Source organism: Haliotis rufescens, unplaced genomic scaffold, assembly GCF_023055435.1.
Source record: "Haliotis rufescens isolate VD_foot unplaced genomic scaffold, xgHalRufe1.0.p SCAF_29, whole genome shotgun sequence".
NCBI classification, from domain to species: Eukaryota; Metazoa; Mollusca; class Gastropoda; order Lepetellida; family Haliotidae; genus Haliotis; species Haliotis rufescens.
This window is the reverse complement of record NW_025963990.1, coordinates 4,343,317-4,364,633: the sequence shown is the minus strand read 5'-3', so window position 1 is coordinate 4,364,633 and position 21,317 is coordinate 4,343,317. Positions and strand designations below refer to the sequence as shown.

Genomic DNA, 21,317 nt, shown 5'->3' with positions numbered 1-21,317 from the left:
ATCAGGGTTGAAATGTTAGTAATATATGCATTTACCTTCTTTTGATTTTTGCAACGGTATTACAGCAATAACTAATACTATTTACTACAATAACAAATACTATTTACCACAATAATTTATACTATTAACAAGACTTATATCCTAATATTGATTGACAAACGTATGCTTATAATAACACTAATTTTATTGACACTCATTACATCATACAGCTTTAGAATGAACGTAAAATAAGCTGCTCTAACTCAGCTCTAAGCTGACTTAAAGTGAGTGAGTATGTTTTTACGCCGCTTTTAGCAATATTCCAGCAATATCAGGCGGGGGACACCAGAAATGGGCTTCACACAATGTACCCATGTCGGGAATCGAACCCGGGTCTTCGGCGTGACGAGCGAACGCTTTAACCACTAGGCTACCCGACCGCCCCTCTAAGCTGACTTAAAGAAATATAACCGAGGAACATTATGTCGGTGTCTCGCGTACTATTGCTGACTGACATTAATTTCAAGCTACATAATAACATTTTACTTACTAATTACAAATATAAAAGGTACGTCGAGGCGCAGCGAGATCACCACACGTCTCAGGATAAAATGTAAACAATACGCAACATTCGAAAGCGCCGTATCGAGGCAGGTCGTATCTCATTCACGGCCGTCATATAGCTGGAATATTGCTGAGTGTGGCGTTAAACAACAAACAAACAAACCTCAACCACGTCCTGTACTGATAAGCAAGGGCACAATACAGACGTCAAAGTAACATGATCTATTATACATAAGTCATAATATATAATTTAAACTACCGAAATACTAGTACATCACTTCCATCAAATATTGGCTCGGCATTTACAATGAGGTTTGCCATGTTTACATAACAAACCCTATATACATGACGTGCTACCTCATCGTGTGATGTTACGTTCGGAACAAAAGAGGCAAATGCACAAAATTTGAAACCAACAGGAGATATATGTTAGGCAATAAACCATCAGTATCTGGCCATTACGTTGACATAAAATGTTCACATTGCAATTTTACGATTCTTTTAACATAAGAGCAAAACATAGAAAGGTGATCATGGTTGTGAATAGAAATACAGTAGTGAAACCAATCTTATTTAATTTGTTTGCGAGCTGTTTGTCTGTCTTCTTTTCTGTCGTTTGTTGTTTTACAAGTGTACTATCTTGTTCAAAATTTGGTTTGGAGTTGTCTTGTATGTGACTTTTTATAAGACTCTCACGGTTTGAGAGGTAAACCGCCTCTTCGGTGGTCTTATGGTAAACTTTCAAAACGATGACTGTGATCAAAGTTGTCGCGACTTTGAGGAACATCATTGTCAGGAGGTAGATGCTGAAGATGCTCACAGTATCTGACACTTGCGGTAAACTTCCTCCAATGACAGACAAGAACACTGCGTAGGACAGCACTATGGATATACACAAGGATACCTTTTCCCCAGACTCAGGCGGAAGTAGAAACACACCAAGGTTAAGGACGGAAAGAAGCATGACGGGAAGGATGTTGGTGATGATGTAATACAGGTACTTCCGTTTGAAGACGAACGTGAAAATAATCTCCGTTTGGATGTAAACATCGGTATATGTGTGAACATTGGTGTCCTGCGATTTGTCAGTTATTTCCCATTCACCATTTCTTTGAAACATGGACGATTCAATGTTAACCTCACCTGCTGTCACATTAACTTGAGAAATGACAGTAACCCACTGTATAAGACGGATACTGCATGTCTGGGTATCAAATGGAAATTTTGTCATGTCTAAAGGGCACTTTGTCCGTTTCTTCATCCCGTGATACCACAAGACCTGTCCATCGTTCATCACCCTTGCTATTTCCCCATCGGGAAGAATCAACGAAATGTCTTCTAGTCCATTCGTCAAACTCACGTCCGGAATCCACAGTTTATCCACAGGTATATTTATAAACTTTATTCCACCATAATCACTTGAGTTCCAAGTCAACAGCTCATCTGTCCATGTAAATAGGACGACTCCAGAAGAAGCTACTGTCTGGGTGTCTTCATCCAAGGCTTCGACAGAAGCAATGCTGTAGGAAACCACTACGTCCACGGTAACATTAGGATTCTTCCTGGGTCTGATATACGGCTTGTAGTGCTCCAGTAGGTCATTGTACAAGGTGTACAGAGGACCCGGATCTGTACCAAACTGAAGAGCGCATGTACCACACATCCACATGCTTATTGTTAGAATGATATACAGATTAGACATCGTTACCGTTGCGGTCAAGGATCCATATACAGAGTTAGAGAGGCTTCTTTACCAGACTACAACAGGGAAATCTTGCACCGCGAATCTTGTACCATGTAGGCGTAAAAAATGGGTGGGTGTTATACATCGTAATCACAAATAATGTAAAAAACCGTCTCTGTTTCGGATTACCACTGCTACCTGGTATCGGGGCCTTAAGTAATGGAAAAAGTCACATGGAGAATAATAATAACCAATCTCTATTCAGATATCAGCATTTCACTACAACCCCGTGAGATCTATGTCAATATACAGACCGCGGGATCAATAATAGCATTTTGATTGTACCGTTAATTGTCAGGCAGTGTGGACGGAAAACAACTTTACTCAGAGAACTCACAGTGATTGCATTTCTGTGTTTAGATGCTATTAATGCTGTGGAACATAATTGAGTGCAGGTGACAAATAATGTCTCTCGCGAATCAAACCTATACAACTGTTTATTGCAAAATAAAGAAGCTCTGACGCTCACCTGAATTATAAGGATGGGAATTTTTTTTGGACCTTTTTAGAGACACATTATCTGTGAACATTCGCACAAAATGTTGGTTCCATAGGCCTTCAAACAGCAATAACACTACAATATGTGTCAAAAGTCGTAGATTGATCAAAGAGCAAAATATCCCTAAAACATATGCTTGCTGTATATCAAATATCATAAAGATAAACACAGACATGACGCGATTAATTCGCCATTAACGTCTCAATTTGATCGGATTTCTGTGAGCAATTTTCAGAGACAACATAGCTGGGGTCAATAATGCAACGTTCAGCCTTATAGCCCTAACAGTTTTAGTTGAAAAGGTGGTAACACTAGAAACAGGGGTACTGGAATGTCAAAGATTAAAAATATGAAATGCAACATACTTTATGTTATTCTTCATACTGCATACGGGGGCACGGGTGGCCAAGTCGTCTTAGGCGCCGCGATTCGCTGTGCAGAGTTGCGTCCCTTGGGCACGTCAGAAACCTATGATTGTGGGTTCGAATCCCGGTTCGCCCCAATTATGTTTCTAGGTTTGTCAGCACCATACCCGTGCTCGTGGGTTTCACCGAAGTGGTAAACGTCAGAGACCTGCATCACTTCGGACTTTCCTCCCACATTAAGCTGACACGCCGTGATGTAACTGGAATACTGTTAAAAGCGGCGTTAAACCCAATTCACTCACTCACTCACTCATACTGCGTACTTAATGCATGTCAATTTTCACAATGATATGTCTAGACATGGCTAAGTAATTAGCAAATTTTACATTTTTAAGATGTTAGAAATTCGGATTGAAATTCAGTGAGCATTTTCAGTGACATCATACACAGTTCCAGCTCCATAGGCCTTGTAGCTTCAGAGGAGATGGATGGATGTATGGACGGACAACCAGATAGACGGACGACGTAAAACGTATAACGCACCACAACGTAAGCCAACATGACTTGTAAGTCAGGTGAGCTAAAGAAGAGAAGTGAAAGTACGTTAACCGAGGCCGTTTGAGTTATTTACAAGTGAAGAGTGAAGCTAAGTGATGAAGGCGATAAACGATGGACATAGCACTACAATAGCATTAAGAAAATCAATAGTTGTTATAATGAGTGGACATTCAGACAACAAAATGTTGCATTAGTATTCACTGGTTTTAGATGGAATAATACAAATCGGTTACATTAATACAACAAAAAGATTACATTTGGTTTATTTATTGAGTGATTTGGTAGAATTGGGTTGGATGGGTTAAGGGAAACACGTTTGCACAGGAACATTGATCTCATACACGTTTGATGGTCAATAATGGCCCGAGGATTATAAATGGAGAGAATCTAGAACTCGAACCAACTATCAGTGGATTCTGACCTGCTGGCTAAGTGAGTGAGTGAGTTTGTTTTTACGACGCCTTTAGCAATATTCCAGCAATATCACGGCGGAGGACACCAGAAATGGGCTTCACACATTGTACCCATGTCAGGAATCGAACCCGGGTCTTCGGCGTGACGAGCGAACGCTTTAACCACTAGGCTACCCGACCGCCCCCTGCTGGCTAAGGGGTGCATTTAAAATTATTCAAAGCGAATTGCTGCCCTTCAGACGACTGGACGAGCCGATCCCTAATCTACAGAATCTATGTCTACGGAATTATGTTCATCAAATAGGACTCGCATCATGTCAAACAAGATAGCATGTGATTGCCCGGTACCTAGTTTCTCAAGTGTAACGATGACGAAAAGACGATACCTTTTTGATCGGCCTTGTACAAATGTGATGACGCATGTGATGTCCGGGCATCCTTTAGGATCGAGGGTGTCCTCCCAAAACGCCTACATGCCAAAACACCTACAGTTTATGACAACAAAGTTCACAGTTGAATGCACACCTCAACCCCTGCCTGTTACCTTGGTCATTTTAATGGAATAACCCCAATAATATTTATATGCATTTTATTTTACTAATCAGTCAGAAGATAATCACAATTAGTCACTAGCTAAGTTTCAAAAGATGACCAATAGCATCCAAGTATTGGCAGCGGTGGTATGGCTCTCTGTCCCGGGGAGTTCCGCGATAGCTGTCGATAAGTTACTCTCAGGACATGTGGGGCGGTCGGGGAGCCTCGTGGTTAAAGCGTTCGCTCGTCACGCCAAAGACCCGGGTTCGATTCCTGACATGGGTACAATGTGTGAAGCCCATTTCTGGTGTCCTCCGCCGTGATATTGCTGGAATATTGCTCAAAGCGGCGTTAAACCGACACACACACACACACACACACACACACACACACACTCACTCACTCACTCACTCACTCACTCACTCACTCACTCACTCACTCACTCACTCACTCACTCACTCACTCACTCACTCACTCACTCACTCACTCACTCACTCACTCACTCACTCACTCACTCACTCACTCACTCACTCACTCACTCACTCACTCACTCACTCACTCACTCACTCACTCACTCACTCACTCACTCACTCACTCACTCACTCACTCACTCACTCACTCACTCACTCACTCACTCACTCACTCACTCACTCACTCACTCACTCACTCACTCACTCACTCACTCACTCACTCACTCACTCACTCACTCACTCACTCACTCACTCACTCACTCACTCACTCACTCACTCACTCACTCACTCACTCACTCACTCACTCACTCACTCACTCACTCACTCACTCACTCACTCACTCACTCACTCACTCACTCACTCACTCACTCACTCACTCACTCACTCACTCACTCACTTACTCACTCAGGACATGTGACCTGTCGTTAGAATTCAGACACGCGCCAAGAAGTCAAACTAGACCATGTTTATTGAGATCAGATATCTCTCCCCTATATATATTTACATAGTATATAACAATGTCATTCAAAGAATTGTGTGGATGGATGCTCATGATATCGTCATTTGAATGTCTGGTCCAAACTCGATTATTTACAGACCGCCGTCATATAGCTTGAATATTTCTGAGTGCGGCGAGAAAACAAGAAAACAAAAAACAAACAAAGAATAGGAATTACACGATGGGCATCCGGTGAGTTATCAATGCTATAGGGTCTAGAGTACTACCCACTCGTGTCAAGCTTGTTGACACCTTATCCGCATACCAATCAGTGAACTGTTGTTGGTTCAATTATTTTATTGCCTTTGAAATTCCTTAATGCCAGTCAACCGAGTAAACATATAAACTGTGTGTTGTTTTTAGGAAAAAAACTGTTTATTGTTTTTTACAAAAGTGCTCTACGCTATTTGCTGATTGATTGGATTTTAAAACCTGAGGATATATATGTATCATTTCACTGGGGATAGAGAGGGGTGGGGGAGTCATATTGATATTGAGTCGCACTTTTGTCTAGGGGTCAGCAGTCGTATTAATTTGGAGACAAATTAATTTCCATATTTACAGTATATGAGATGCTGCTTCACATAACACAGCAAATATAGTGATTAGGATTGGCTATTATTGAGTCTTTTAGTTACTTACAATCAAAATTGCCCTTGTTATTGTTAGTAATTGTAAATATATGTTATATGATCAGTGGTCTTGTGTTACTAAATAACTGTGGGAATCTACTCAGGAGATAGTGTTGTTTCTTTCATAAATTTCTTGTTGTTTTGTATCAGTTCTATCCATTGGTATCTTGTCTTATTTAGCCTCTACTCCATGTTCAGGAACAAAATATTTCATTTTTAGTATCTACCACATAACACATTATCAACTCTGTATGCACCTCGACCTATACACCCGGCTGGTGACCCGTGAAGACTCCGGGGTAGAGTAGGTCTTCAGCAACCCATGCTTGCCGTAAAAGGCGACTATGCTTGTCGTACAAGGCGACTAACGGGATCGGGTGGTCAGGCTCGCTGACTTGGTTGATGCATGTCGTCGGTCCCAATTGCGTGGATCGATGCACATGATGTCAATCACTGGATTGTCTGGTCCAGACTCCAGACTGGTTACAGACCGCCATCACATAGCTGGAATATTGCTGAGTGCGGCGTAAAACAACAAACAAACAAAACAAAACAAACCTGGCTGGTGTTGGGACAGATCCATTACCAACAAAGGGATGTAATTATTTAGTGTAGGCGAACTACCACAAGTTATCACTATTTCTGTAAAGTGACTGTAGGCGAACTGCACTGTAGGCCGAAGAAGACCTAACCACTAGGCTACCAAACCGACCGCCTAACCATATACAGCTGCATAGAAATGCTAGAATAACTCGGACAATATATTATAAATACATTGCAGATATATTGGAAAATAGACTCCAAATTTAAAGCTGGAAACAAGAATGATAAATGTTTAAATATAATAACATTTCATAACATCAAAATGCTTAAATGCAATTTGAAATGTTGATGTTAGGTTTATAAGTCTTGTAATTAAAAGATGAGTAGATTTATTTGTGTTACTGTTTTTATTTTCCTTTTTTTGGAATGATACATGCGTCGTCAGCTCGTCATCTTATGGACATTCGTCATCAACTGTCATCCTGTGGCATGGTCCAGCATGAAGGCCAGCAAAGGGCCTATAAATGGAACGTAACTTTTTTCATAAAAATATTGAAAGATGTATGTAAAATAGAAAAAAAGTATCGCAATGAAAATTAGTAGTATTAATAGATTCGACAGAAAATGGAAGGAATTATCAGACTACATATTATCATTTCTCAATTAATCAATATATGTACCTACCCATATCTGATCATGTTTTAACATTCTGTGTATTGCTATACTTATATATCTCATGTACCAATGTTACATTTATGTCTACTGAATTCAAACAAAAATGTTAAAAAAAAAACTTTTAAAAACTTCAAACGCCACAATCTCTGCTAAGATCCCAGCATATTCCGACCAGTGAGTACATAGTAGTTAGTACATCGAACAATGCATGTATTTGATCTGTTATAATATGTGTTTCAAATACGATTTAGGGCGTAGATAAGATACACACTGACGCAAGTATATTCAAATTAACTCAACTGGATAGTTGACCATACTATCTGGTACATAGTACATTACATCACTACACACAATTGTGACGGTTGCAGTAACACGCAATACAGTGAGTGAGTTCAACTCCACTTTAAACCGTGTTTCCGTTATATCGCGGGATGCGGGATGAAAGCCCGAAGCCTTTCACCAGGTTGAATCCCTCACAAACAGATGCAGAGACAAGTCAACTGTTCACCTAAACATAAACCACAGAAACATAATACAGACAGTCATGCCAGTCCTCATTATTACCGAACACGAAAGACAATTTGTCCATTAAACAGATAGACGTGTACCAATAATATGTTCCAATTCCTACGGGTAATATATTGTAAACATTTGACAATTGTATTGACTGAGAGTATTATTGTTAATCAGAACGTTTAGACTATCACCTCGTCGTGTATTTGAACTCTTCACCAATCCCATTATTGATAATCCTTCTAATGAAGAGCTATTAAATGTTTCTTTAATGTGGGCACATTCGATCATTCTATATTCATCGCTGGGGTTATTTTACCTCGCCAGCGTGTGCCAGTATGTTTATTGTACAATTAACACGACAGTAATGCAAGAGCAGTTTTGACACAATGGTTTTGTTTTCACCTTTCGCCCCAATCACGCAGGCGAAAATAAATTAATTGACATTGGTTTGCCGTCAAGTCAGAATGATTAAGCATTTGCAATTGTACTGAATCACGACAAGCCAATAGTTATGGCTATTATTAAGTGGGTTGGGATAGTGTGCCATTAAGTACTTCAAACTACCACAGTCTGGGCTAATTGTGAGAAGACGAGTCTACTATTCCCCATGGGATAATATTCATACTTTTAATGTTGTTTATTCTCTCGGGAGTTGATGTAAGGGAATTAGGTAATTTCAATAATGATTGACACAACACATAACAATTGGAAGATGTAACTATGTCTGAAGTCGTGTGAATACCACCTATGTTATAAGACTCATCCCGACTTCGAGTACCCTCCACTCTCCCCTTTTGACTGGAGACTTCAAAGCAAACGGTTTTGATCATATGTATAAGCGCCTTTGGTAGACGTCATTAGTTCATACAACGTTCACACAACATGTTTCTGGGTGTGCTTATCGTACTTGTACCAGTGGGTCATGCAGCAATATCGAAGACAGAGTCTTTGGCAGTATCAAAGAACGAGAGTCAACTGTTTAAGGATATTTTCAGGAATTACGACCCTCTGGTATGGCCAAACCATAACAATTCCCCGGACTGGGCCATTGAAATCTGGTTTAATATGTACTCGTTGGTGGATCTCAACGAAAAGGATCAAGTTTTGAGTCTGTCTGGAATGTTTGGTCTGACGTGGAAGGAGCCTCTTCTAGAATGGGATGCAAGGGAATACAACACAGAGGTCATCTATGTTCCTACAGAGATGCTTTGGCTCCCCGACGTCATCCTGCAGAACGCCGTGGCGAACTATGGCCAAATTGGTAACAGGAACTTGAAGGTGTATCTGGAGTCAAGTGGTACCATAGTGTGGTTTCCTGGCGACTTTTACAAGACCTACTGCAAGATAGATGTCCGCCATTACCCTTTCGACACTCAGGCCTGCAAGATGATCCTGCAGCCGTTGAGCTGTGAAAAGAAGATTGTAAACCTTGATCTGGCTCCAGTGCCTGTTTCTCTGAGGAAATACGATGAAAATGGAGAATGGGAGCTGTCTGACATAGTTCCACAAAAGGTATGGGTAGACAAAGCCCGACATTTCCGGGTTGACTACACCTTAAACATGAAACGTAAAACCCTGTTCTACGCGGTCAATATGATCCTGCCTATAGTGTTTCTGTCTCTCCTGAACTCCCTCGTCTTTGCTGTGCCTGCCAACTCGGGGGAGAAAATCACTCTCTGCATCTCTGTGATGCTGTCCTATGCTGTGTTCCTCACTCTCGTCAACGACGCTCTTCCCGAGAACTCAGATGGCGTTTGTTACTTCAGTGCCTATCTAGCTACCGAAATCTTTCTCAGCGTGGCCGCCACCATCATCACTGTTGTAAACCTCGCCTTCCACCACCACAACCCCAGCTACATCAGGACAACCCGCTTGCTGACCTTCCTCGTGTCAGAAAAGAAGATCCAGACACTTGCAGGTGAGATGGTCAAAGTCAAATCTCCTGATCAGGTTCCTGAAAAACATGGGGAAGCCACGGAGGTTAAGGTGGTTCTCGGGTCGGATGTTGCTACTGCTCTGGACATACTTGGCTTCAAGGTGTTCACCCTTATCAATATCGTTGCCACCCTGGTCTTCTTCTGTGCAATGAGTGGAGTGTATTAATCTCTCCCAATACAATATAGACTGCAAGGCATGACATTGGCAACAACATAACCTCGTTAACCATACTACGTGTTTTTAGATCAGGATCGAGAAAGATACTTTATTAAAATCCCTTTGCCAATGTATATTTTTGTTTGTGTGATGCATGTACTCACGGTTTTCGGTTATGTTTTGAATGTAATTATATCTAACTGTCATCGCCAACCAGTTAGTGGATATCATGTTGCAGGCGTGACACGAGTAATGGATATCATGTTGCAGGTCATGTGAAGTGAGTGGAGTGTCGGGTCTAGGCCAGCAACATGTACATACGACGCGCAAACTGAACCGAAACAAGATGGGAACAATCTTAGCTTTTAATTGGGTTCGTTGATGCCTGGTATTAGTCAAAAGACATATCAGCTTACAGCTGACGGTTGGTTTGACTTATGATCCTCGGGTTGTTCCCAGGCTCAGTATCCACTATCGAGTGAGTGAGTGAGTGAGTTTGTATTAGCGACATCTGGAACAGAATTCAAATACTCAAAAGAAGTTAAAGAACACCTGATTCTTTCATATGTCATGCCAGATTAACTATAGTTATATGAATGAATCGGGTGTTCTTTTACTTCCCGCGAGTACTATATCTTGATATCTTAATGCATGTCAACTTGATGACGGAGGAGAGCTCAAAATGAGAATTATTACTTTGGTGAAAGTCACGAGCGGGTATGGTGCTGACGAACAAAAACATAATCAGGACTAATCAATTGGGATTCGAGTCTTTGATCATTGTTTTCTGACACGCCCAACGGTGACAAAATGATTGTGGAGCTTTTGACTACAGCGCCACTCGGATGTTCCAGACATCCTTATAGCTAGCAGGGCGTCATAATTTGGCTGCTTTGCCAATAGGTGGGTGTTAGATCAAAGATTGATGTCATCAGCAAAGAACCAGCGTTTGTAACAAATGTTATATTTGGGATAACACTTTCTTAGTAAAGTACAGATCCTAGTACTTTTTTGGGTTGAGTCCCGTCCGGGATTCGAACCCACACTGCCAGAGTGAGGCACCTAATCGCCAGCACACAAACGCAGCGATCTAGCCCACTCAGCCACCGAGGCTTCCACAAAAATGGAAGTCCGACAACTGGTAGTCTAGATAACGTACTTGGAGTACCCCTCTGACAAGTGTAAATAGGCACGGCTCCCATAGCTTTCGGCTATCTGATCCTGGAATATAAAATACTTAACCTAGAAACGTAAAAAAAACTGATTTTGAAAAATGTCTTGTGGCAACTGGGGAAAAATGTCATTTCGAAAACTGGTTTATTACAATAAATCAATATCAATATTAACATACAAGAGGGATGATGTACACAATTCTAAAGATTTCTGATAGGTCCAGGGAAATGTACGTCAAGCGTCTGATGTGTCTACTCCCAGGCAACAGATAATAATAAAGTCATTGGTAGGTGTCCTTTTGTCATTGAGTATGTATGCACACGATGGGCCCAGGACAGGCTTTTTTAATCACTTTTGGGTGCCGATTCAACGCAATGAGTCAGGATAAAAAGGGTTAGACATCTCCACTCTAAATTACAGAAGGAAGACTGGCAAATCCATAAGCATTTTCTGTTATCATAGCCAAGCAAATGGATAAAGAGGCGGGATGAAATGGGGTTTCAAGTCGCCTTCAAGATTATTAAATGTATACAGCGATACGCATGCATGTGTGTTCACATGTAAAACAAGTTTAAAACTTGGGTAAAAAGCAAATAAAAATGGCTTTTTTTCTACACAGTAACAAGTTGGAAAGATGGAAAATGTCCATTAATATATGATATATGGAAGACTAGCTCCGCACAGATTGTGGAATATGTGTGACCTTTACACTATGAATAGCAGGCCTATATGTGCTCTAGTTAACTAGGTTGGCTGGTTGGTTTGTTGTTTTATGCCACACTCAGCAATGTTATAGCTATATGACGGCGGTCTGTAAATAATCGAGTCTCGACCAGACAACCCAGTGATTGATATCATTAGCATCGATCCACGGAACTGGGATCGATGACATGCCTCAACCAAGTCAGCGAGCCTGACCAGTCGATCCCGTTGGTCGCTTCTTACGACAAGCATAGTCGCCTTTTACAGCAAGCATAGGTTGCTGAAGAGCTATTCTACCCCGGATCTTCACGGGTCTAACTAGGTATTTTACCTATAACAACTGGTATATGTTTGATGTTTAAAGAAGAATTTAACGATGTTGTACTGCACCAGTTAGTAAACTGTGACAGTCTGGTGCAAGAAAGAAATAACCGCTATGAGAAACTGTTTGATTTACTCGGCCTTAAAGGGCAAGTTCACACGGAAATTAACCTATTTTTCTTGTACTTTTTCCACATTAAAAGTGTTAACCTAAAAGTGTCATAGACAAAAATATAAAAATATCACAATTAATTAACATATTTTTCGCATTAAAACGATTTATATTTTTCACATTTACCAAGTGTTCTATTTCCACAACAAAAACACCATGGCTTATGCCCCTTGCAATATGACGTCATTGGTGCCAATTGATAAACATTATGACGTCATCATGCTTTGTTAGAGCCGCTTCACGTGGTGTAGGTCTAGGTGTGTGATTCTAGCGTCTCAGATGCCAGCCAGCATAGTGTTATGCTGAGTCACCACTGCGCCGGAGTGTGTCGTAGGCCATGTTGTTTTACCGCAAATTGGTACTTGATATCTTTTGCGTTGAGAATAGACAGGGACCCAGTTGAATTGGCACCAATTACGTCATAATCTAAGGGGGATAACTCAGGCCTGTTTAGCTCGAAAAACGAAGGCCTCATAACGGCATATCATTTTCACACTATTGTGAGCTTCCTACTTTCACTGTGAAAAAAATGAGTGTATATTTTCAAACACAGATACTAATTAATTCTAAAATTGCGTTTTGTTTAGAAAAAGAAAGAAAGTGATTTTTGCGTGTACACTTCCCCTTTAACAAATATCTTAAGATAGAAGATTGTACAGACACTACTGGGTGGCATTACGCATCTTGTAGAGGAGATGACACGAGACACATGGGCTCAAATCATAAGCATAGTCAGCAGAGAAATAAGCTCATGGCAGCTGACGCCTATTCTCTATCTGTAACCTGACTGTATACATATCTGTTATCATGCATGTGCATACTGTTAAATTAATTTCAATGTTTGTGCTCTCCGATACCACAGGGTGAGGTGAGGTGAGATGAAATTGGGTTTAATGTCCAAATTATTGCACTAATATAGCGACGTACATGCACGTGTGTGTGGCTGCTTGTACTAGTCCGGACTGATGCCGATTTATCGATTTATAGTGCTAGCTCTCGGTCACTGATGCTTGACATTTGGAAATGTCATGCAAAGAATATTTCTAGATTGTCAAATATATAAATAAGAGAAGCAAAACCACATATTTATATTGAACTTTCAAAATCATAAATTAGTTAGCTACAATTTCAGCAACATTCTGCATATACAGTTTCCATCAACTTATAACAAAAAAAGATGATTTTTTATTATGTCTCACATGATATATGTTACTCTGGGCTTAAAACAATTAACAGACAAATATAATATCCCGCCCGGCCAATAAGGCCTATAGGACACTATCTTAACAGAATAATACGGTATAAAAGCCCGTAAAAAAGATTCATATTCAACACCGCGGAGGCTACAGAATTTACAAATACGTTCAGAAAGACGACTTTAAGGGCCTGAAAAGTGCCCCAATATTATTGGTCTGTAATGAACAAGTTGTGTCTTCTTTATAACATACACCTCTATAACATTAACGCACACTGCTCTAAAGTGTGTTTACATACAGGCAAATCTTGATGTCTCAATAAACTACCTCGCCACTGGAGACACTATCCGCCATGCTACTGACAACCACAATTATGTAAACACAACCACAATTTCTACATGCTAGATGGAGGGAAATAAAAAGGTCAAAGCAGAGAACCCGTGCTATATACTATGCAAACGCAAAAATATACTCAATGGCGTGAGGTGAGGTGAAATTGGGTTTAACGTCTCTGATATAGTGATGTTCATGCACAAACCCTTTATTCCAAGCGCCAGCCAGGGTAACAGAAAGTACCTTGTTTGAATGTATTTTTGAATGACGCGGTCAGGTATGGAAACCCCGACCTTCCGCTCTCCAGGCAGACGCTTACTCACTAGACCACAGAGGCTGGCACTCAGTATTGTGATAGAACAACCCGTGATATGGAGGGTCATACAATGGTCAAGAGTTTTGTTCATGGACTAGGACGTCTAGTTGAGTTGGCTGGTTGATTCGATCTCCATGTTAAATTCCATTGCTATTTACGGACATGTTCAAGAAGGGTGAGACCGCCTCCGTGGTCTAGTGGTAGAGCGTCCGCCCGGAGAGCGGAAGGTCCGGGGTTCGATCCCCGACCGCGTCATACCAAAAGACGTTAAAAGATGGTACTTGTTGTCACCCTGTCTGGCGCTCGGCATTAAAGGGCTACAACAAGGACTGGTCGGCTCGGAGTCAGTATACTGTGTCTGAGTTGGGTATTCATGTTAAACTGCGGCATGGTATCTCAGTGTGCTAGCACTATACATCGGCATCAGTCCGGACTAGTACAAACAGCCACACACACACGTACACATGCACGTCGCTATATAAGTGCAATAATCTTGGACGCGACGTTGAACCCAATTTCACCTCACCTTACCTCAAGAAGGGTGATGGAAATTTCGTTAAGTGTCATCATGACAAAGATCTTATCACCTTTCCCGAACCAGTAAATGGTTAACGGGGTGTTCTGAATTTCGGTCTTGTCCACAAGCACGATTACAAACTGCCAAACCAAAGCATACTTTACAGCAAAATAAACGACTGAAAAATGTTTCATGTTTTGGAACAAAAGACAAACGCAATAGTGTCATTTTACATATCTGTGAAGGGAACTATCAGTTTTGGGGCTGGTTTACACTAGTAATACATACGTTGACAAAGAAACAAGAACACCGTAGACCCTTCGTAGTGAAAAATGGCTCCTCAGTAGCGATTAAAATCTAACAATCGCCTTACTTTGCAACAGCAGAAACTCTGCACCTGTACGCAGCAGACGCAATAAGGAGATACACATACTGGTTGGTTGGTTTGTTGTTTAACGCCGCACTCAGCAATACTCCAGTTATATGACGGCGGTCTGTAATTGATGGAGTCTGGACCAGACAATCCAGTGATTGATATCATGAGCATCGATCCACGCAATTGAGATCGATGACATGCATCGACCAAGTCAGCGAGCCTGACCACCCGATCCCGTTAGTCGCCTCTTACGACAAGCATAGTCGCCTTTTATGGCAAGCGTGGCTTGCTGAAGACCTATTCTACCTAGTCGATGAACATACTGTGTTTTCAATGTAGAGCTAGGTTACCTGTAGATTTAACCGCGCTAAATTGAATTTGGAACCGCACGTGCAGCTCTTTGGTGTTAGCAAATATACTGAGTGAAGCGGCATGGTTGAGTCCAGTGTTTTGAGTGGGTTGTCGATCTGAATTACGGAATCACCGACAATAGCCTGTAAACATAATATGGCGCTGTATATGCTAAAGCAGTTTGTTTACACCATAATGCGTCACTCGAACAAATGACAGCCATGAAAAGCATATAAGCACGGAAACTCGGGTCAGCTAACATGAGGTGGGCACGCCTAAAGAAACTAAGCAAGTTTTGCAAGCTTTCGTGCCACACCGCACGTCACCATTATGACGTCATATCGCTCATTGTGACGCAAAAGATATGACGTCACAGTCGTATATAGAGACGCGCCAAATTCCAAGCACTCTGTTGTCCCCCAAATTTAAAATACATTCTCTTTGTAGATTTTGGTCATGTTTTCTGCACGATATATATTGCCACGCATCCTTTGAATATTGTAGTAACTGCAACTTTGCATTTTGTAACCTGTAATTGTAGATATAATTATTTAAATATGCCTACCAACAATGACTGAAAAAAGTTCTCTTCTATGAATATTAACTTCCGGGGTGATGCGGCCGTCAAACCAGCTGGTTTAATCAGAGGAGGTTTATCGTGATTTAATAGCCTCTGATTTACCGATTTTATTTTACTTATTTCCCAATTCATGGCAGAGTTACAAATTAACATATCGTTTTTAGTTTCAACAATATCAGTCAACTTGGTATCGCGGTGCTGGGTTGCCTGGTCCATCGCTGCATCGTCTGGTCAAGACTCGATTGTTTACGGGGCACTCTTTCGCCAATTTGCCTGTCAAAGACACTTAGTTTTGAATACTATCTTAATCCCTGGACAATTCACACATACCTTCCAACAGTGTCAGCAACTTTAAGTGCCAGGAAAGCGCCAACCATTCCAAACAAAACAAAGGCAGCAACAGTTGAAGACCACAGTAGTTCCAGCTCCCATTTCTCAAGCAGCAGCGACTCGTCGGCCCCAAAATCTGCAGGCGTTTTTTCGGCTGGACCTGGGGTTGTTGATGCATTGCTGTCTGATACATGTATTGTTTTATTCAGGCCTTCCAGATATGAAGCATATGCCTGTATATTGCTCCAGTTACCTCCCCTTCTCTCGTAATACGTGGCATTATAAAAATCTTTAATTATCTGAAAATTGAAAATGGAAGCATGATTTATCGCTGCGATGAGGTTCTAAATACAACTGTAGTAAATTTCAAGGTATTCAAATTTACTACATAAATGGGCCAAGGCTGTATGTGAATCATGAAAATTATGAAGAAACATCACAATACACTTCTCCATAGTGTCTATTTCCAGTACAGGAACAGATCTTTTGATATAGATTGAGTGAGTGAGTGTTGTTTTACGATGTTTTAGCAATATTCCAGCTCTATCACGATGGGGTAAACCAGATATGTATGGAATCGACCCTTGCAATCAGCGTGACAAGCGAGCGCTTAAGCCACTGGGCTACCCCATCTGCCCTTGTGATCTGGACGTGTGGATTTTGTGTAATCGGTACTGGTAAACAAAGACCTAAAGGCACTCCATTACAGGTCAGAAAGCAGCTTTCTCGAGCTTTACGGCATTAGACTTTCATTCCAAACTACCTTTGAAATATAGTTTGACAAAGTTCTCGATACAAAATTTGAAAAGTGAACAAAACAAAAAAATTGTGGAATGTCTAATAGATGGTCGAGATTTTATGGCAGTACCTCCGACTGGCTATGGAAGGCATCTTCCGTTTCAAATACTTACCCCATTGAAGTGAGGGAAAGACGATGATTTTGACGGAATTACGTTGTACAGATATAACTATAAATCGGAATCCCCCATGTTAAGCATTTCGAGGTTACAAGATAAGAAAGCGACGCTCTGATTGGTCGGATGCAAGGTTGTTATGACGTGGCCCGTCTTGGGATGTCCTCTGGTATTTCTGTTGCGGAAGTGAGCATTAAGGTTTGATTAATTATATTTTCTATCTACACAGACACACTATCTCTGGTTTACTCGTGGCTCTAATTACAACGTACAAACACATCAATAGTTTTGTTTTATATTAAAATCTTTTTAATCGTTTTAAATGTTAACAGACAATTTTTATTTTCTGAATATAACTGAAGTATGATTCACTCACGTGTGAAGGTGCGTTGACGACGCCTATCTGATACCCATGCAGAAAGGAGTTTCCAAAAACAGCAATGGTGATACAGAAGATGAGTGTCAGTGTAATAGTGAATATCTGCATGCATGCATGCTCTTGAAAATAACACCTCAATCGCTTATACAATTACTTTTTAAAGCATTTGTGTATTTGTAATAGGAAGAGTCATTTAGCTGCTTTGACAAATTCTGTAGATTTTAATTGTTCGGCGAATATTAGAATTATCTCCCTTAGACCATTTCAGTCACTGTGTGTGTCAGACAGACACTGGTCATGACATACCCGAAAATGAAAATGGACATGGGTGGTGAGGTGAAATGGGCACTTATTGCACTTATATAGCGACGTGCATGTACGTGTGTGTGTTTGTGTGGCTGCTTGTACTAGTCCGGACTGATGCCGATTTATAGTGCTAGCACACTGAGATACCAGGCCGCAGTTGAACATGAATACCCCACTCAGACACAGTATACTGACTCCGAGCCGACCAGTCCTTGTTTTAGCCCTTTAATGCCTAGCGCCAGACAGGGTAACAACAAGTACCATCTTTTAACGTCTTTTGGTATGACGCGGCCGGGGATCGAACCCCGGACCTTCCGCTCACCGGGCGGACGCTCTACCACTAGACCCCGGAGGCGGTCGAAAATGGAAAGGGACACGTTGTTCATATTGTATTGTGTATAATTCAGTTGTGACGGCGATATAACGAACAACATTAGTTGCACAGGCGAAATTACACATTGTACGAAGTGCCGTATACTAAAAAAGTTTAGTGCCGTTAGTCCAGTAAACAACACTGTAACGTAAACATTTCATAACCTCGTTTTTGATTGGCTGGCATAATTGGTGGCAAAACCTCGTTTGTATTTGGAGTGGAATGTATTATTTACACATAATTTGGTCAGAAATGTGTGCATAATTAGTGTTTACCGTGATGTTACCATGATGACGTCAAAGAAATGTCACCTTTTCGCGAACACCTGGTGTCATGACTATTTGATAGTGATTCATAAACACATGCTCGTGATATATTTGAAATCGTAAAATCGGCTCTGCTTCATGCAATTGTTTTACTGGTTATGGAAAGCGTTTTGTCGCTTTATTTACAGTACTTTCAGTCACAGGAATTATCACATTATCAAATCTCCTGACATTATAATAATATTGTTGTTCACACAGTACTGAGTTGTCCGGCTAAACAATTTAGTGAGTAAAATGTTACTGTATCTATATATGTACACCTTGTCAAGGACTATAACTTGGTTGTCAATTACTTTATTATCCCCCTCCCAACAAAGTTGGCGGGGGATATAGAAACGGGCTCCGTCCGTCCGTCCGTCACGTTTCGTTTCCGGAGTATAACTCAGAAACTGTTCAATATTTTTTCATCAAACTTTGCAGGTTTGTCAGGTACATGCTGAACTGGTGCCTTTTGCTATTTAGAAATTTAAAATTTTTATTTTTTACGTTTCCATGGCAACAAGATGGACTTAGGTTCTAAACTCTTCGTCTTTTTTCAATTTCCATGACAAGTTCCACCTCGGTTAAAAAAGGTTAGGGTTTGTTTAGATTTAATTATGTCATAAATTCTGCAACAGGGGCGGGGGATATAGCCATGTTAATGGCAAACTCTTGTTAATTATACGAGGTTTTTGTTGTTATAAATATGGATGCTTATGTAGCAGGGCTTGGAGTCATCCAACTGATGACATCCTTACCTTGTCAGCTTGCTGACGGGGTAACCTCTTTGGTCATGTGGACAAGGCGTCCGATCTCTGATCAGAAGGTCCGTGGTTCGAATACCATCACGGGAGTCGGACATTTTATGGCCGCTACATTGGCGCCCAACGTGGAGCTGTGCACGTCTCATATTAAATTTGAGCAAAATGAGCCTCAGTACCCTACTATGCGGCCCGGGACGTGCCTTCTGTTGACTGGGGAGTATGTAGCAGGGCGTGAAGTCATCCCACAGATGACATCCTTACCTTGTCAGCTTGCTGACGGGGTTGACCTCTTTGGTCATGTGGACAAGGCGTCCGACCTCTGATCAGAAGGTTCGTAGTTCGAATCCCATCACTGGACTCGGAAATTTTGTGGCCGCTACACTTACATTTATTAAGTGAGTGAGTATGGTTTTACGCCGCTTTTAGCAATTTGCCAGCAATATCACGGCGGAGGACACCAGAAATGGGCTTCACACATTGTACCAATATGGGGAATCGAACCAGGGTGTTCTGCATGACGAGCGAACACTTTAACCACTAGGCTACCCAACCGCTGTGCTTACATTAAGAAATTCGAGTTGTTGAAATCTGTTTGACATGTAACTTAATACGTATACATTCCAATTCCGATGGACAACACTCCACCAAGGGGTCATCTCTATCAGGGAGGGGGGGGTAGCGTAGTGGTTAAAAGCGTTCGCCCGTCACGCCGAAGACCCGGGTTCGATTCCCGACATGGGTACAATGTGTGAAGCCCATTTCTGGTGTCCCCCGCCTTGATATTGCTGGAATATTGCTAAAAGCGGCGTAAAACCATACTCACTCACTCACTCACTCTATCAGGGAGTGACGACGACATAACCTGGACATGTTTTGAATGTGGAAAGGATGCAAATAATTCTATGAAATTGGACATCGCTTCATTAATAAGTTCAAAAATTGTCTGAGCTGACAATCATGGTACCAAGTCGGTAACATGCCACTCTTATGATAGATAGTACCATTTCATAGTTCATAATTTACCTGAAGACGTATGAACTGAAGACTTGGCCCATGATCATCACTTATGTTCCGAATGTGGGTAGTGGATGGCAAAAGTGATATAGACAGTATCTGCTCATTCTGAATGCATTAATGTTCATGTGTGTGCCCAGGGGAAACCATCATGTTCAACTTTCACTTAAAATTGCAAAACATGTGAATCTTTCAATGACACAGAAACAGAATCAGAGTGAGGGAGTACGGATTTTACGCCGCCTTTAGCAATATTTCAGCAATATCACGGCGGGGCACACCAGAAATGGGCTTCACACATTGTACCCATATCGGGAATCGAACCCGGGTCTTCGGCGTGACGAGCGAACGCTTTAACCACTAGGCTACCCGACCGCCCATACAGAATCAGAAGAAAATTCGCTTGATTATGTTGACCACAGGGACCAGGATAATGTTCGCGAAAAATTATTTTCTTCAAGTTCTAGTGATGAAACAGACAGCCATAAAAGATTGACGCATAGAGTCAGTAAGAAGACGTAAAAGTTGAGAGTGTGGATCTCAACATCTTATTTGTGAAATCTAAACAGACAGCTTCAACAAGCCAACATATATTAACTTGTAATTTAAGCATCACATGGGAAAAACATATTTATTCAGTGTATCAATACCTTGTAGACCCGTGAAGATCCGGGGTAGAATAGGTCTTTAGCAACCCATGCTTGCCGTAAAGCGCTACTATACTTGGTTGATGGATGTCGTCGTATCCCAATTGCGTGGATCGATGCTCATGATATCAATCACTGTATTGTCTAGCCCAGACTCGATTAT

At 41.2% G+C, this 21,317-nt stretch overlaps 1 protein-coding gene across 1 annotated transcript; it reads left to right on the top strand.

The window, feature by feature from the left end:
* Window positions 1-9,056: 9,056 nt before the first annotated feature.
* On the top strand, window positions 9,057-10,094 carry LOC124144446 (neuronal acetylcholine receptor subunit alpha-2-like). The gene has a single exon (XM_046513848.2). The coding sequence runs from the start codon at window positions 9,057-9,059 to the stop codon at window positions 10,092-10,094; it is 1,038 nt and encodes a 345-aa protein (XP_046369804.2).
* Window positions 10,095-21,317: the final 11,223 nt, after the last annotated feature.

Bases quoted from the DNA above. Each gene is read 5' to 3' on its own strand.
- LOC124144446 (XM_046513848.2), top strand. From the start codon at position 9,057: ATGTACTCGTTGGTGGATCTCAACGAAAAGGATCAAGTTTTGAGTCTG.